Here is a 16,194-nt window from a genome sequence, read left to right as displayed (position 1 = left end):
TTAAAACCAACACTCGCCTGCTGCCTAGAATGGTGAAAATGACTCATTGCAGTGGCCAGCAGAGGATGATGGGAGCGGAGCAAGTCCCAAATAGTCTGAAGTGAAGTCGCTAGAGAGGAGAGTCAGCAACCACAGTGTTAAAACCAAGCAAGAGGAACACATCAGCCCCGTTTGAATCTGTCAAATATCTCATTTTAAGGAAATGACACCCAGTCAGAATATGTACAGTGGGAATCTTAAAATAAGGCTCAGTCGAACCGAAAAAAACAAACAAAAAAAAATGTCACGTGACACAATTTAAAAGAGAACTATGTGGTTTAAGACTCTAATCCAGGAGTCACCAACGTGTTGCCAGTGAGAGCTGCTTCATGGGTCCAGAGTCACATGAAGGGCTGCCAGTTAGCTACACTCTCCTGAAATAACAAACCCTCTCAGTTATATATTATTATTAATGATACTCATCTGTGCAAAGACACTCATCAAGTTAATGAGTTCTCAATAATTATCAACAATGACTGAACAAGGTTGGACAAAATTGAATTTTAGACGCCGCTCAATGAGTGGTGCAGTTTTTCTCACAGGCCTGCTGGCTGCTCCTGTGGTCCTCGGGGGTGCCACCTGGTGGCCGCGGGCACCACAGTGGTGACCCCTGCTCTAAATGAACGGGACTGTTTGATGCTGAATGTTGGCTCAACCACTGAGGCCACACTCAAAACAGTCCAAACAGTAAAATAAAAACCTTCTAATAACCACATTAAATTGTGAGATGCGCAGAGGAATTAGCACAAAGGCTCAGGTCCGACCCAGAAGAGAGTTCAGCTGTTCTGTCATTACACGCCCCCTAGTGGCAGGCGCCGGAGTGGCTGCTCAGCCCGGAGCACTGTGAAGTTCCCCAGAAACAAATTGTTGTTTCAATCACTTATAATAGGCCTACAGCTGCCCAGAACAATGAGCTTCTTTGGGTTTCACCCTGACATCACAGCTTTTACAAGAAAAATGTGAGAACCAGTGGGAAAACAGGGATACACAGAATCATTATTTGCAGTTTGCCTTCTGACCATGAGATGTCAGAAGGACCCAGCACACCAGACAAAACTGCTGTGCTGGTTCCTGATATGTTTCAGTGTCCTAATATTTGTTCTCAGTGCGCGTTACCATTTCATCTATCAAGCAAAAAATCAAATCAAATCATGGCACTTGACCCTAGACATAATTGTGATGGCTTTCCAATCAAGGCGTTTCATATTTAGCTCCTAAGACTGTTCAGCTGTGTCCACCAGGTGGCACCCTTGCCTCAGCGTCTAAGCACCGTGGCCCGTCTTGCCTGCGCTCCTTCAACAGATTTACCTGGGAAGAAATGGAGTGTGACACAAAATCGCATTGTGTAAATGCCGGCCATTTACATCACGCGTGCGATTTCAGATGATAAACAATTCCGTTGCTGCAGGAGAAGCTCGGTCCACACCCACATTGCGGCTGTGGCCCAGCGTCAGCGCCTTCTCGGACTTTGGCCGATGCTGTTGATGCGGTCGGTTGTTTTTGTTGTTCAGGGTGTGTTTGGAGGAGGCAGACAGGGAGTAAAAGGTGAGGGGAGCCGACTGTAAGTGGCAGGACCGGGCCGTCGTTTCATCCGTTAGCCACCGATAAGAGGAGGCCGCTGGGTTACAGAGTGAGATGATGATGAAGAAAATAAGAAAAACACCTCTGTGGGAGCAGGGTTTGGGCGGTAAAGCTCCGAGTGGCCTGAGAAACATCAGACACACTCTCAGTCAAGCGGATTATATTGAAAAGAAAAAATCTCCTGACGCCGGCGCCTGCAGTGAAAGAGCGGAGAACCTTCCTCCAGACTCCCGCCTTCTCAGAGGGGGAAATCCATCACAAGAGCTGCTCGGATACAAATTTCTGCATCTACTGTCGGCTAAATGGACCTGAATGCAGCCCGCGGGCGAGAAAGATCTTTTTGCATTTTGAGCCATGACCATGACCTGCCGAAGGGGAAAACCATGACTTCCCCCCAGCAGGGAGAATCTAGGTCTCCTGCTCTCTCCTGCTCTCCCCTCGCTGGCCCTGGAGTTTGTTCTCCAAGACCACGTAGATAGCCTGAAGCAAAATGTGCAGACAGCTCCTTCCTTCAGGGGTCGTGTGAAGATATTCAAGGGAACTCCTAAGTGCACTGAAGACTGGAGAAGAGAGGGAACTTCTATCACACTTAAAATGTGTTTGATGCGAGCAGATCGCATTGTGGACTTGCAAGAGAGGAATCCTGATGATGCTGCGTCCCCCTCCCCCCCCCCCCCCTTTTTTTTTTTTTTTTATAAATCCCAACGCACCACGTGAACGTTTTCTAAAGTCTTGTGTATTCTTCTCATCACCTGGCGGAAGCACTTGAAGGGTGAAGGCGAAGCTTGGAAGGTCGATTGATTGAGTGAGCCGCCCGTCTGACACGTTGACGTGGACCAAGCATAAAATGCAAGTGGATTCCATGACCATTCAGCTTCCTCCACAGATAAAAAGGCATCACTGCAACAAGAAGACAGTGGCTCTTCCAAGCAGATCCGATAAACTACAGAAGAAGAACAGGAAGGGATTAGCATGGGTGCTGCTGCCGGAGCACTTTGATCACATCTGGATGTCTTTTCACATTGAAGGCATGGCATTAAAACGGCACTGAGGCTTTTTCATACTTGTCCCTTTTTGTTCTCTTTTGTATAAAAAAAAAACTTCACAATCACCAGAAAAAGACAAAAGAAAGAAAAGAATGGGCCGCCATCTTGGACACTGGGAGCCTGGGTCGCACTCTGATCTTGAAACAGATACCACAGACATATGAACTTGGGTTTTCCCAGGTGAGTATATTCAGAGCATCTGGCCAAAATGGATGTGACCAATCTGACTGAAGATTTGCTTAATCACTTCACAAGTTTAGCCTCCTGTGTATGTAAATATGTGCATTAGAAGGAGGAAAATGTGGTGCCAGTGGGGAGTCCTCAGTGTTTTCCGTTCAGGTCTGACAGCGTGCGGCCCAATGCGCCATTAATTGGAGAGTATGGACTCTGTAATTCACATGGAACCTTGATTACACGGCCTGGCTCGGCGCTAATGCATCTATTATGGGAACAATGGGGTGAGAGTATGTCAGTTCCGGTGGACGGACAACGCATACATGGACACGCAGCGCGCACACACAATTTTCTGCCAGGGTTGCTCCTTACACTTATGATTTTGCACTTGTTTTCATTTAAACAAACAAACACACAGATACACGCACTTGCTTGCTCTGTAATTTGTCTGTGTCCCCCTGTGAGGACAGAAGGACGTCTGGCTCTACTGAAGTCCCTAATGGCTCGTCTATGGCACCCGCTGTGAACGCCTGGTTGGACTAAAGGTCATATTTATTTCTGGCCTGCTGATGTGGAGAATGGAGCGGCGGAGATAATAGACCCCCAAACCCCCCCAACCCCCCCCCACAAATCTGCTCTGTTTTTGCTCCTTGTCATTCGTCTGCTCCTCCTCCTCTTCCTCCTCCTTCTCCTCCTCCCCCCATTCTCCTCTTTTTGCTCCGCCTTCCCCAACCTGGCCCTTTGCTGGAGGCTGGAGAAGACCTACTTGTGTCTGGGGCATCGACACCCTGCATAACTCATGAGAACAGAGCTGTGGTCTTGGCGAGCACCAGCGTGCAAGTGGTCGGATGCAAAGTGCAGGCTAGATTACCTCCTTTCCTCACGGTTGTTATTTTTGGAAATCGTGGTTACAGTCTAGTTAGGGGCTTTGTGCACACCTCCAAGCGTAATTATGGAGATTAGTCACTAAAGCAGCAGGCAGCCCAGCCCATATCTGCCAGATCTTTACATCAGACCGAGATCAGCATCCGCCAGCTGACGTCTAACCGAGCTCGGTCGTAGCTAATAGACTTTAACTGCTTTAAGCCCTTAAAGGCACCGTGTTAAACCCATTTTTAGATTGTTGTTTTTCGCTGCTGACATCAGGGGAGCAGCCTCACTACACTGATTAAGACAAAGCTCAATAAGCAGTGCCATTAGCCCTCTGTTTACTGCCTTCTTGCCAATACGCTTGCTCTTAGCTTCCTGCTAACGGTGATGCTTTGTTGGATCGCTGTTGGACCCCACACAGTCTGAGAGGGCCGCATGAACACTTTGCAGGGCGTCTCTCCTTTGTGACATTGCAGCTTGCAGATTTCCAGAAGGGTGTTTTCGCACGCACCCGCTGAAAGGTGGAGCAAGCAAAAGACGTTAAGCATGGACTCTCTCACCGACAGGCTAAAGGGACATGTTTATCGTTCCAAACCATTGGCGTTCAATAAAGTTTGCATAGTAGGGGACATTTCACAAGTTGCTGCTAATTTAAAAGTAGCAGAAACTAAAAAAAACACACATATTTTTTTTTTCCTAAAGCTTCATCATTAATAACAGGGAATTTGCTCACAAAATAATTACAATTTTTAAAAATTATAAAAATGAAGTAATGCAACAAATGCATTCATTCTTTGACATTTACAAAAAGCAAAGGCAGTTCATTGGGCAATATGTAAACCGAAAGATAAGGAAGCAGAAATTAGAGCTAAAGAACAACAAAAACACAATGAGAAAAATTGCTCGCAACGAGACAGAAAATGACTAAATGATGAATAAGAAATGGTAGGAAATTGAGGGAAAACATAACAAGAGTGGTTTTTACCAAGAAACATTCAATTAAGTCTTATCTTTTCGGGCAGGTCGTCCCAAAGTCAAGGGTCCCTGATAGCAAAAACTCATTCACGAACACAACAACATAACCAAAGCAAGTAAATAAAGGTGATGAGGGAAGAAAAATTCCCCCACTTCTCCATCACAGCCCCTGGCAGCGAGTGGCTTTGAGGGGCTCTGTCTCTCAGTATGTTGCTCATCTGAGCATCATTTATTGGTCTGAAAGTGACGGCGACACACTGCACTGACCAATAAGTAAGATCCAAGATGTAATTATAAAGATCCAAATTGACATTTTCTGTTTTCCTCTCATTTTGCTCAAGCAGCTGCTCCACCATATGCTCAAGAAGACCAAAACGGATATGTCATGCGCTGAACGAGTTGAGGAGAGGGCATTTATTGGACATAATGAGCTTCTGAGTTTCAGGAACTGAGTGGATGGATATTGAAACCACTTGTGTGTTGTTTCAATGTCCTCAGAGGATGGCTCGGTTTTTTCTTTTGCTTTTTCTTCTTTGCCATCCACTGTATGTTGCAGTTTGCACAAAGCCAGTAACTCTGTGGACGTGCAGTACCGTGCCCCAGCCGCAAGAGTCGACTCAGTGTCATGTTGTTAAATTTCAGAAAGACAGCTCAGCAGGACAAGGCTCAGCTGTGCTTCAAAAAAGAAAATGGTGAACAGTATTCCATCCATCCATCCATCCATCCATTTTCTTCTCCTGAATTCAGGGTCTTATGGGTCTGCTGGACTCTCTCCCAGCTGTCATAGGACGAAGGCAGGGTACAAGTCACCAGTTCATCGCAAGGCCACACAGAGACAAACAACCATTCGCATTCACATGCACACCTACGGACAATTTAGACAGTTCAATTGACCTCACATGCATGTTTTTGGACTGTGGGAGGAAGCCGGAGAACCCGGAGAGAACCCACGCAGACACAGGGAGAACATGCAAACTCCACACAGAAAGGTCCCAGGCCCGGAATTGAACCCACAACCTTCTTCAGAGCCATGAATGATGGTTTTCCACTTGTGCTCTGGAAACCAAGACGGACGCCTCAGTGGTTGCGGTTAGCATCGCTTGCTAGTACCTTCTGGTAACGCCAGCGTGCATTTGTGCTCAATGACAATTTGACCGCATGTATCATGACCATGTGACAGTGTGGGTAATTAAGAGTGTAATGTAACGCTACATGGCGTCCATAACGGATTGCAAATGCAGGCTTGTCCACATTAATCTGCTTTTGAGTCCTGAAATTCTGACTTGCGAGGCATTTTATGAATCAGCCGGCTGGAAACCCAGGACGGCTCAGGTCTGAGTTATAATGGAGCACGTCACCACATTCTCAGTCGACGAGTTAACCTCCATCTGCGATTCAAACCTTGGGACCTTGCACACCCACACAGTGAACGCACGGGGAATGAACTCACAGATGAGCATCACAATGGCATAAGGGACCTCGGCGATCTGGATGACCAACCTCATACAGGTTTAAACACCCGGGACCCCTCGTCCACTTTTTAGAGGGAACTTATTGAGAGGTGAAGAATCTCTCAAGAGTTTCACTTTCCTTCGATTCAGACCCCGAAGAAGAAAAATCACGTGTTCCGTAGAACTGCTGTGGCTTTCATCCACTCATTTAGATTAAAACACATAAGACTTAGAATGTAAGTTATTCCATTGTTTTTCTGGTCTATATTTTAAAAGCTTGTTTTAATGTCGCGATACATTTTGTTCGTCTTTGATTTTTCCTGAGTTGCATTACCAGAGCGACAGTTTAATCCGGTATCAGTCTGATTAAAACGTCGCTCCCAGAACTAATTTCATCAGTGTTGAAAAGCAAATTCCAGTTGGTACAATCAAAAACGGCTGAGAGAATCTGCCCAGCAACTGGGCCATTGTGTTTGCTTCATTTTGCTTCACCTTAGTTCTGCATATTAATTTAATCTTTAATATTTTCATGAAAGTTTCTACAAATAAATTGTTTGTTTTACTGTGGCAATAAACTGTTTTCTACCAGTCAGACAGGTACTCTATATAACCTCAGTCAGTGCAAAAAAACAATGGGAAAATCAGACATTTATCAAAGCAGTTCATCTCCAGGAACTGGGCAGGAGTACAGTGCTGATCCTGCAAGTGTCACTGGAAAGTGCAGTGGTTTTATCCAACTGTCAATATAATGTGAAAATCTTGTTTCTTCCTTCTTGGTCTATAAATTTTTTTTTTAATTTCTTTATTCCTCTTTAATAATTATAATCTCCATTCTTTTCTACTGTATTGTTGCTGTAATTATGCAAATTTCCCCAATGTGGAATTAATAAAGGCCTCTTCTTCTTCTCTTATTTCTATATTTTAAAACGGTGTCTCATGAGTTGATACATATTGCAGTGTGTGCCGTTTCCGTGTGTGTTCTCACTCTGGTCTCTTCTTCTTCTGCAGTGGAGCTCCGTCAGGCCATCGTGGCCATGATGAACAGAAAGGACGAACTGGAGGAACAAAACATGTATGTCCTGAACCCCCCCCCCCCCCCCCCCCCACACACACACACACACACAAGCACACACAAGCACAGTCTCTGCTGCGCGAAGATATCTAACGACCTCTGTGTGCAAAATTGTAGTTGCTGATTTGTTCTTGCTGAAGAAGATCACAAAGTAAATGACAGTTTTCTGTTTTAATGAGAGAGAGAAAAAGTCACAGTGTGACATTTACATCTCAAAATGCTTCACAAAAAAAAAAAATTAATTGGAGATGTATATCGTGAAAGACTCATGTGTGTCCAATCTGTCGGTCGGCATCCCAGAAATGAGAAAAGTTCAGTCATTTACTCCCTTTGATTTTTGCACTTTCCCAAAGGGCGGTGACACCTCTACCAGGTTAGTCAGAGCCCAGAGAGTAACGTGACTACATGTTAAGATAAGACGTTATTAATCCCACGGTGAGGAAAATCACTGCTTTCACCTGCAACAAAACAGAGAGAAAGTCTGTATGCACGCAGGCTATACGTTCATTCTGTGTTCCCTTGAAAACCAGAAGAGTTGACATCGTTCCACTTTCCTGGACAGGTCTCTTCGCAGCCTGCTGGATGGAGAGATGGAGCACTCGGCAGGCCTGAGGCAAGAAACTGACCTGCTGAATAAGAAGCTGACGGAGCTGGAGGAGAGGCAGACGGCCAGAATCCAGGCGCTGGCGAGGTGAGAAACCCAAACAAGAGCCTCAGCCCCAGACTGTCACAGTTATGGCCAAGGCTGATCCTTTTGTTTTAAATCAATTTGATTGGTTGTCGATAGCATCGTGTTTTGTTTTTGTTCCTGATTTTGCACTTGTAGAAATTTTGAAACTGGTTTTGCACTGGGTGAGAATCAAAATCAAGATTACCTTTACTGGCACTGTTTCACAGAATCATACGACTAAATTTATGAGTGCTTGTCAGCTAAGGTGCTTAAAAGAACATACATATAAGAGACGTTTCAAATATTCAGAGACATGTTTGTACAGTGAATGAATAGTTTAAAAATAAATTTCACACACAGCCATTTTTAAACATGATCGTTTTGTCGGATTGTCCCTGAACAAGGCCAACAACGGCTCACACCGATGGGTTGCCTACACACTCGGTCGCCCAATACAACGATAAGAAAAGTCACCACGTCGATTGTCGCGTGACTTCATGGCCACTGATTTTTGCGTCTTGCCCAGTGGATAAAATGTGCTGTATGTGTGCGGCAGCCGCCTGGAGTGGGGTTGGCGGAGGAGCGAAACCTCTGCAGCAGGAACGTCAGAACCCCTCGGGAACTTTCCCCTCCTGGGGGGGTAAAACTGTGGGGAGTGTCGCCTCCTTCGCCACGTTACACACGTTCTTATCCCCGATAAGTGACTGCCTACAGTTTGCTTGAAAGCCGCTTGCGTCACCTCTACATCTACAATTGATTTCCTCTGCGCCACAAGTCTTGAGTCGAGCCCCGAGCCCTTTAAATAGAGGATTAGTCATCCTCCAGCGGTCTCCACAGAAAAAAGCCCCGGCAAGTCTCCGCTCAGATCATAGCCTCCTGCAGCAAGTGGAGCCACCAGTGAGGACGGATCCAGCGTCGCCGGAGAGACGTGCGCGTGCGTGCACGTGCGTGCGCGTGCGTGCGCGTGTATAGAAATATAGACTGTTGGCAACAAAGTAGCGAGGAAACATAAGGCCTCACCCTTGATTTGTGTGTGACTGTAATTCTTGCAGACACACACACAGACACACACAGACATGTTGGTGCACATTGGTGATTTAGTCCAAAACAGTGAGGCTGCGTTAGCTAAGAGGCTACGTGTCTCCACAGAGGCAAGCAAATCCAAGAGAAGAGTGGAGAGACGATTCAGGAAATTCTGTCAATTGGTCAAGTTGGAATTATTATTATTCTTGTCACCATGTTCCCCCACTTGTTACCATCCAGGAAGATCCAAACAGCACAGGCCCCCGAAAAGCAAACTATTCGCCATGTCAGGTGTCAAGCAAGCGTCCAAACTTTGGTTGTGGATTGTTTTGGCCGAATTTTTAGTTTAAATTTTGCTGTTTTCACAAATGTTCCAATTTGTCATTCTTCAAAAATGGCCATTAGAAGATTTTATGGAGAATCTGCTGGTGTAATTTTATCATTGAATAATAAAAAAAAGACCTACACAATAAACGTTTCGATGTTTTTTCATCCCAGACGAAAAACCAACGGTGAAAAAATGAACCAATGCAGCTCAGTCTTTGAGATTGAAGAACTCATCCGTCTGTCAGCATACAGGGAGAAATCATGCGGCCCCAAATTTTCGGTCACATACAGTGCAGCTTGTTGTGAAGTCTGCGTCGTAGTCATGCAATCAGATATAGTATTTCTATTCAGGCAGTCTTTGCTGCAGATTTTTTTCTTTTTTGCAAGAAATCCAAAAGAACCCCAGACAAACCGAGCCTGTTTTGAAAAAAAAAAAAAAAAAAAAAAAAAAAAGCGAGTCTGCAAACGCCGCTTTTTCTTTTCAGTTGAATCCGACCTAGTCAATTGCGTTCTATAAATACGACTGAACCAGCAGCTCCAGCCGCTGAATGAGGCCTCTCAGCTGTGGGGAGCGTTCAGTGAAAGAGGCCAACAGCAAACGATTGCTACGTTTCCCTGTTGAGAGTTGACTCGCTTGTTGACCAGGAACATTTGGGCCAAAGTCGGATTTATTAATTGTTGTTGTTGTTGTTGTTGTTGTTGCATCATTTAGAAAGATGCTGCTAGTCGTCCGAGCACTTTGCCGTCTCTTCCACAAGTAGCACAACATTTTATTTTTTTCCCTCACAAAAATACCCTGAGGAAGCGCATGTGTGTCTGGAGCCGGGTGTGCACGGAGGTGGCGGAGGATGAACCAGCCTCCGTAGATAGATCCGGGCGGAGGGGGGCGGGCTAAAAGCAGCTGCCACCTTACTCACTGGCAAATCTTGGAGATGCTTCCGGGCTGCTCCAGCACGCTGCTGTCTAAATATAACGGGGCAACGTTGGACCCTTACCCACACGAGGTGGCCCACCTCCTCACTCATGCAACAGTCGTAATCACACGTGTGGATTGCGTGGACATGCGCTGTCTTAAAGGCCCAGTGTGCGTGTGTGGGGGAAAGTGGTCAGAAAACATTGGTAACGCTTTACATTGAGGTCCTTGTAATAAGCATTAGTTAATGGGTAATAAGTACCCTATAAGATGCTTATTAACATTAATAAGTGTTAATAAATCCGATTTAAAATAGTTAATGTCACATTACAATGCACTTATTAACCGTTCATTATGCTTTTTGCATCTACCCGATCTAAAGCCAGAACAATTCCTTTTAAAGGCTAATAAAATGGTTTATTATGTATTTATTAATGACTAACAGAGACACTGACAGCTTCCACAACTTGAATAAACATTGTGGTCAAGGTTGATAAAATGTGAAAAAACAATTACCTTAATATGAAATGTTACCAAAACACGTTAGCTGTGAAGGGTAAAATCATGAAACCCTGCCCATGTTTTGCGACGGTGATAACTGCTTATTTGGATAATAATAAATATTACCTTCTTTTTTCTTGATTTTATTGTGGTGGGAAACCATTACCTTTATTGCCATTGAAATCCAAAGTAGGTGTGAATGTGGAAGCACCATTTATCCACTGTATCATCTCTTCCTTTTCACAAATAGACCCATTGATTTGATTATAAATGCTTATTATTAAATACAAATGACACACACCAGTTCACCTGTTTATCCAGCTAAAAACACACACATTATTTCCCCTTACATTTTAATTCTTTGCTGAGGAACCTCATGGACATGCCACAAGTTTACCAACCTATTTTAATATGTATGCTAACATTTGCCTTCGCATTGACGGCTAATCAGCCCCCCTTTACTCACCAATCTTGATAATCAGAATCTGAAAAACGGAGTCAGAACAGACATTTTATGGCCATTATTTTATTCATCTGCTGTGATGCTGTGATAAGAAAATGTCAGCTGTGATTTTTCCTGCATATTGTCTCTTTGTGCAGAACTGCAGAGCTTTTTTTTAAAATTGATTTAAAGGGGTTGACGCAGCAGAATATACTGTTTGTGTCACATTTATTTTCATTGTTTTGAGATCAAATGTACCAAGTTGTTTGTTTTTTTTCCATTACACTGCTCCTCCCAGAAACAACCATCAGTTTTATTAAATCTTATTGAACTATGTCAAAAAGGGAGGATGATATTTGTTATTTTTTAGTATTAGGAATCCGTTTCCTGAATGATCTCAGCTGAACCAACAATCTGGGTTCGAGCTGCCTGCAAGCTTTAGAGTCGACTCGTTTGGAAGGGGATAGAAACTATTGACTCAAAGGGTGTGACATCACAAAGGGAAGATTTCCTCAAGTGTGGGTTTCAGCATGCACTTCCTGGAATGTGGCCCGAGCAAAAAAGAAAAAGCAAACAAACAGATGATTGTTAGAAAATTTTGTGTCACAGTCACATTATGTACTTTACTATGTAGATCACACAAAAATCAATTCCCCATGATGTCAGTATGTCGGCTCCGACTTTTGTCTTCTTCCAGCTGTTTGGAACAATGTTCATTTAAAATTAGAAGTCCCGTCTCAAAATGTCCTTGCTCTGCTTGTCGAACCCTGAAGGACAATCAAGGCTCAAACATGAATACACACACACACACACACACACACACACACACACACACACACACGCAAGGCTATGCTTCCAAAAGTTTTGCCCGTCCTTGTTTTCGGACACTATTGGCAGGGCAAAGTCTTGGCCAGTGGCAGCTGGAAGATGGAATATGGAACGGTGGCCTGTAGAGTTGGTTATTGGCCTAGAAGTGGTGCTTCATCAGTGGAGAGGGGGCGGCTGGACAGACGGAAACACGCACATGCATCTCACAGCACATGCACGCAAACATGCGTCAATGGAAAGCCGAGCGTTCCGATGCCTCTCTTTCACATGCAGACTGTGAACATTGGCAATGCTAATGCGAACAGTAGACTCGCCCCATTTGCTTGTCTGGCTCTCAACTGTAACGTAATCAACTTCCGAAGATAATGGAATGCCTCACAATTAGATTTTTTTTCCTTGTGAGGAGTGGAAGCTGTTGGTTGGCTGTGTGGTTTCTGTCTCAGTGCAGCATCCACTTGTGTGTGCTTCCACGCACAAACTATTGCGTAATTTGCCGTCACATGTTTGCGGCTAGCAAGGAGGTTGTGGGTTCAATACCCGGGCCCGGGGCCTTTTCTACTCTGGCGGCTTCCTTCCACAGTCCACTAACATTCACTGGAGGCGATTTGGAAAGTTTAAATTGTCCGTCGCAGTGGGTGCGAGTCTTTCTTTGTCTTTCTGTGTGGGGCCTGCAATAAACCAACGACTAGTCCAGGGTGTAACCCCACCTTTGCCCAAAGGCAGCTGCGATGGGCTCCAGCAACCGCCCACACCCAACCCTGATTGCAGGACAAGCAGCAATGAAGCAAACTGGATGGATGGATGTTTGCCGCTATTAGAGGAGTCCACCGTGCGTCTCCATTAGAACCACAACGTCTTCAATTCAGTTCTGACATCATTCCAAGCCTGCCTTCCAAATTGTGGCTGGAGGAAGGCACCATAATTGTTGCCTTTACTTGCAGGGGACAAACCCAATTAAAAAACCATCGTCCTAGATATGCACACGTGCATTGGCAATTAAAGCAATCAATTTTGAAAATCTGCTCATGCACAATCCCACTTCGCCCTTCACTTGTGTCTCTGGTGTGAAGGAAGATGAGATGACGGCACCGGCTCTTATTAAATAGTTAATAGGCTTATCCTCAGAGCAGACGTTCGCACCAACAATATTTCTGCGTTGGGCTTTTCGCTCTTAATGAGAGCGCCACTCTCGGCTGGACAAACGGTGCAGTTTTTTTGTTGCAGAGCTGCTGAACAAGGACTTCACTTTGGCTTCGCTCATTTTCATCTTCTTCGCTTCATCCCTTAAGGCAGGAGAGACACTTTAAAGTTTGACACTCGTTACAAAGTGGCGCTCATTGTAGAGACACTTTGTGGAGCCTTCTTGGATCCATCAACGGAACCAAAGCTGAAGTGAAGATCATTGTTCATTTTTTGATTGTTTCCTTTTTGTTCCATTATCCATTATCACGTAATTTAAAGGGACATTTTTACTCAGAATTGAAATCAACCAATCGCGAGTGATATTTGATAAACCATTCTGCAGTTTTTGAGAAGGAAATAATTATTTTCTACTCACTCTCATGCAAGTGCAATGAAAATGTATCATCTCCATCTAGTGGGAAATGAAAAAGTTGAAAATATATGTCCATGCTTTTGATTCCAACCAAGTGTCCAGAAGACTCAATAGGACAATGACAAGGTTAAGGCCATTTATTTGGCTGCACTTTAGCCTTCTATCCAGGAATTGTGTTCCTACCTCAAACACTGCAAGGTAATTCACATGCGACCAAAGCTCTGCAATGCATTCCCCCAGTAAATTTCAGAAAGGTTAAGCGGATTAGAAAATGCCACATGAGAATTCATCCACGGGCTGGTTAGCAGAACATGGGTGAAATACCCCTTTAAGTCCTGCTAGTACAACAGACTGTGCGCAGTGACGTTCCCCTCCGCTCCATGCGTCATGGGAGTCAATGTAAAACAAACTGACCGCAAATAGCTGCTTCAAGGACGACTCCCACTCCCAGACGTCGGCGAGCCGCCGGTACCCTCCCCTTCCTGAACCCACACGTTGGAGTTCACTGGCAGCGCAAACACAGAGAGAGTGTCTGAAGTTTAGCTTTGAAGATTGGAGCTCGGAGGTGGTTTTTTTCTTTCGTTCTTCTTCTTTTTTTTTTTTTTTACACTACAATTAATTTTCCTTTGAGGATTTGTCGATTGCTGTTTTGCATGAGAAAAACAAAAAAAGGAGTGACTGAAGCGCAGCACGGAGGGAGGTAGGGAGGTAGGGCGGAGAGAAACAAAAGGCTGCAGAACAAGTCAGGAGAGCGAACAGTTTGAACAAGTTTCGCTTGAACGAAGCAGTGAATTATGTTTCCCTCAAATTTCTGTTCCTCAAAGAAACAAAAATGGGATCGCAGTGTCGCGATTGAAAGCGACAGAAAAAGTCCCGGAGCGCCAGCTGCTGCACTCTGTCATCTGGAACACCAGGCTGAAGTTGAGATTTTTCATGGAAAGGCAGGCAGAACCTCCAAAACAAAAAGTTTACAATTCGGTATGATTATGATATTATCATGGGTAATTGGAAATGAACAAAAACATTGCAACAAAATGTGTCTTTGAAGCCCCACAGTATTTAGCTCTATATTCAAATGACTCTTAAAACACTGAAAAAATAGATGAAATACAGCTATTTTATTACTCACCTACTATTAATATAATTTCTTCAAATTCGGCGGGCCAGATTACGAGGCTTAATGGGCCACATATGGCCCGCGGGCCATAGTTTGCCCATGCGTGCAGACGACATAAACCATCTTGTTAGTTCGTTGTCGTCCTAAAGATGACGCAGTTCACAAAACCTGACTCTTGAAGATAATTGAACGGAAGCAAAGGGAAGCTGCTGGCCTGCCAAAGGATCGGCTCTGTACGGGAAGAGGACGATCATCTGTGTGTGTCTGCGTCAGCACTGTCAGGTCCATCTGGACCAGGTCCATCTGACCATCTGGTGGAACCAGAGTGTTTTCCAACAAACTTTATCATCTCCTGCATTAACACCACAAGTTCTGTGTGACGGATAGAGACGCGCACAAAAAAAAAAAGCACGTGCGAGTTAGGAAGTGAGAAGGTTGCGCAGCTTATGGATACAACACGGAGGGTGTGTTTGACACTTGCAGGTCATGTTTTATCAGTCTGTCATAAAAAAAGACAATATTGTCAGCAGTTGGGTTTTCTTTTCCTGAGGGATGTTCCATCCTGATATCCCGCTTGTTGCGAAGATAATGTGATCTACGCCTGAATTGAATATGGGAGACTGCACCAGAAAACAAGGTGGCATTTTTTTTTGTTCAGAGATTTATTTAGTTTTCCTGTTTAGTTTGTGTTTTCTGTCTCGGATAGTGTTTTTTTTTTGTGTGTGTGTGTGTGTGTGTGTGTTTATTTTTGAAAAAAGAAAAATAACCCAAAACTTCAGGAGGGAACATTTCAGCTGTGTTAGGGATTGATAAAGAAAAAAACTCTGCAAAATAACATCCATTAATGTGCCATTGTCACCTGAGGACATATATATTTCTTTTTCCCAGCTCAGACAAAAAAAAAACCACAGTGTGCTTTTTTTGTGGACAGACCCAAATGTTTGCAATTCTGAAACTGCAGTGGATGAATGATTCTCCAAACAAAGAAGACCAAACAAACAGCAGCACTTCTGTTCAGTAACTGAGGGGCCTTTGGAAATGATTTGCCATTGACAGAAAATTGAGGCACATGCCACATGTGCGTACAGGACAGAATGGATGCTCACAGAGAATGGAGCTGCTTGGAGAAGACGGTCGGACAAATGTTGGGTGTATATATGCACATGCTCATGCTCATGGTGTCACCTGCATGCCGACATTAAACAGCCTGAAACAGAAACCATGAAGTGATAGCACATGGCTGCGTACACACTTTGATCAACCATTCAAGGGCGATCCAAGTGCTTCATAGTAAGTGAAAGAAAATACCACAAGAACAATAATTCAAAAATATATCTCCAATAAGAAGGGCCCAAAGGGTGGTGCAAAAAGTAAATAAGTCACAAGATTCTTGATAAGCATTAAAATTATTTCCTGCTTTTCATTTTGGCTGTTCTGTTTGGATAAAGTGAATAAAATCAAATGAATGACATCACATACGAGTTACATAAGAGAGAAGAGTAAAAGGTTGCAGCACTGGTGTATTATTGAAAGCCATTCTCAATACATACAGTATGTACGTATGTGTTTTTATTTTATTTGTGTGTGAGTGAATGAGAGGCCATTGTAAA

The 16,194-nt window shown here is 44.2% G+C and overlaps 1 protein-coding gene across 1 annotated transcript in view; it reads left to right on the top strand.

The window, feature by feature from the left end:
- snx29 (sorting nexin 29) overlaps positions 1-16,194 on the top strand; it is a 118,915-nt gene that overhangs the window by 9,664 nt on the left and 93,057 nt on the right. The window contains exons 12-13 of the mRNA XM_076033635.1: positions 7,145-7,208; positions 7,771-7,899. Of these exons, the coding sequence (XP_075889750.1) occupies positions 7,145-7,208; positions 7,771-7,899 (193 nt within the window). The remainder of the gene's footprint in view (positions 1-7,144; positions 7,209-7,770; positions 7,900-16,194) is intronic.

Source organism: Nelusetta ayraudi, unplaced genomic scaffold, assembly GCF_046127955.1.
Source record: "Nelusetta ayraudi isolate G7.1 ecotype Tasmania unplaced genomic scaffold, CSIRO-AGI_Nayr_v1 ptg000042l, whole genome shotgun sequence".
Classification (NCBI taxonomy): Eukaryota; Metazoa; Chordata; class Actinopteri; order Tetraodontiformes; family Monacanthidae; genus Nelusetta; species Nelusetta ayraudi.
Note: the sequence above shows the minus strand (reverse complement) of the source record. Positions and strands in the feature narration are given on the sequence as shown.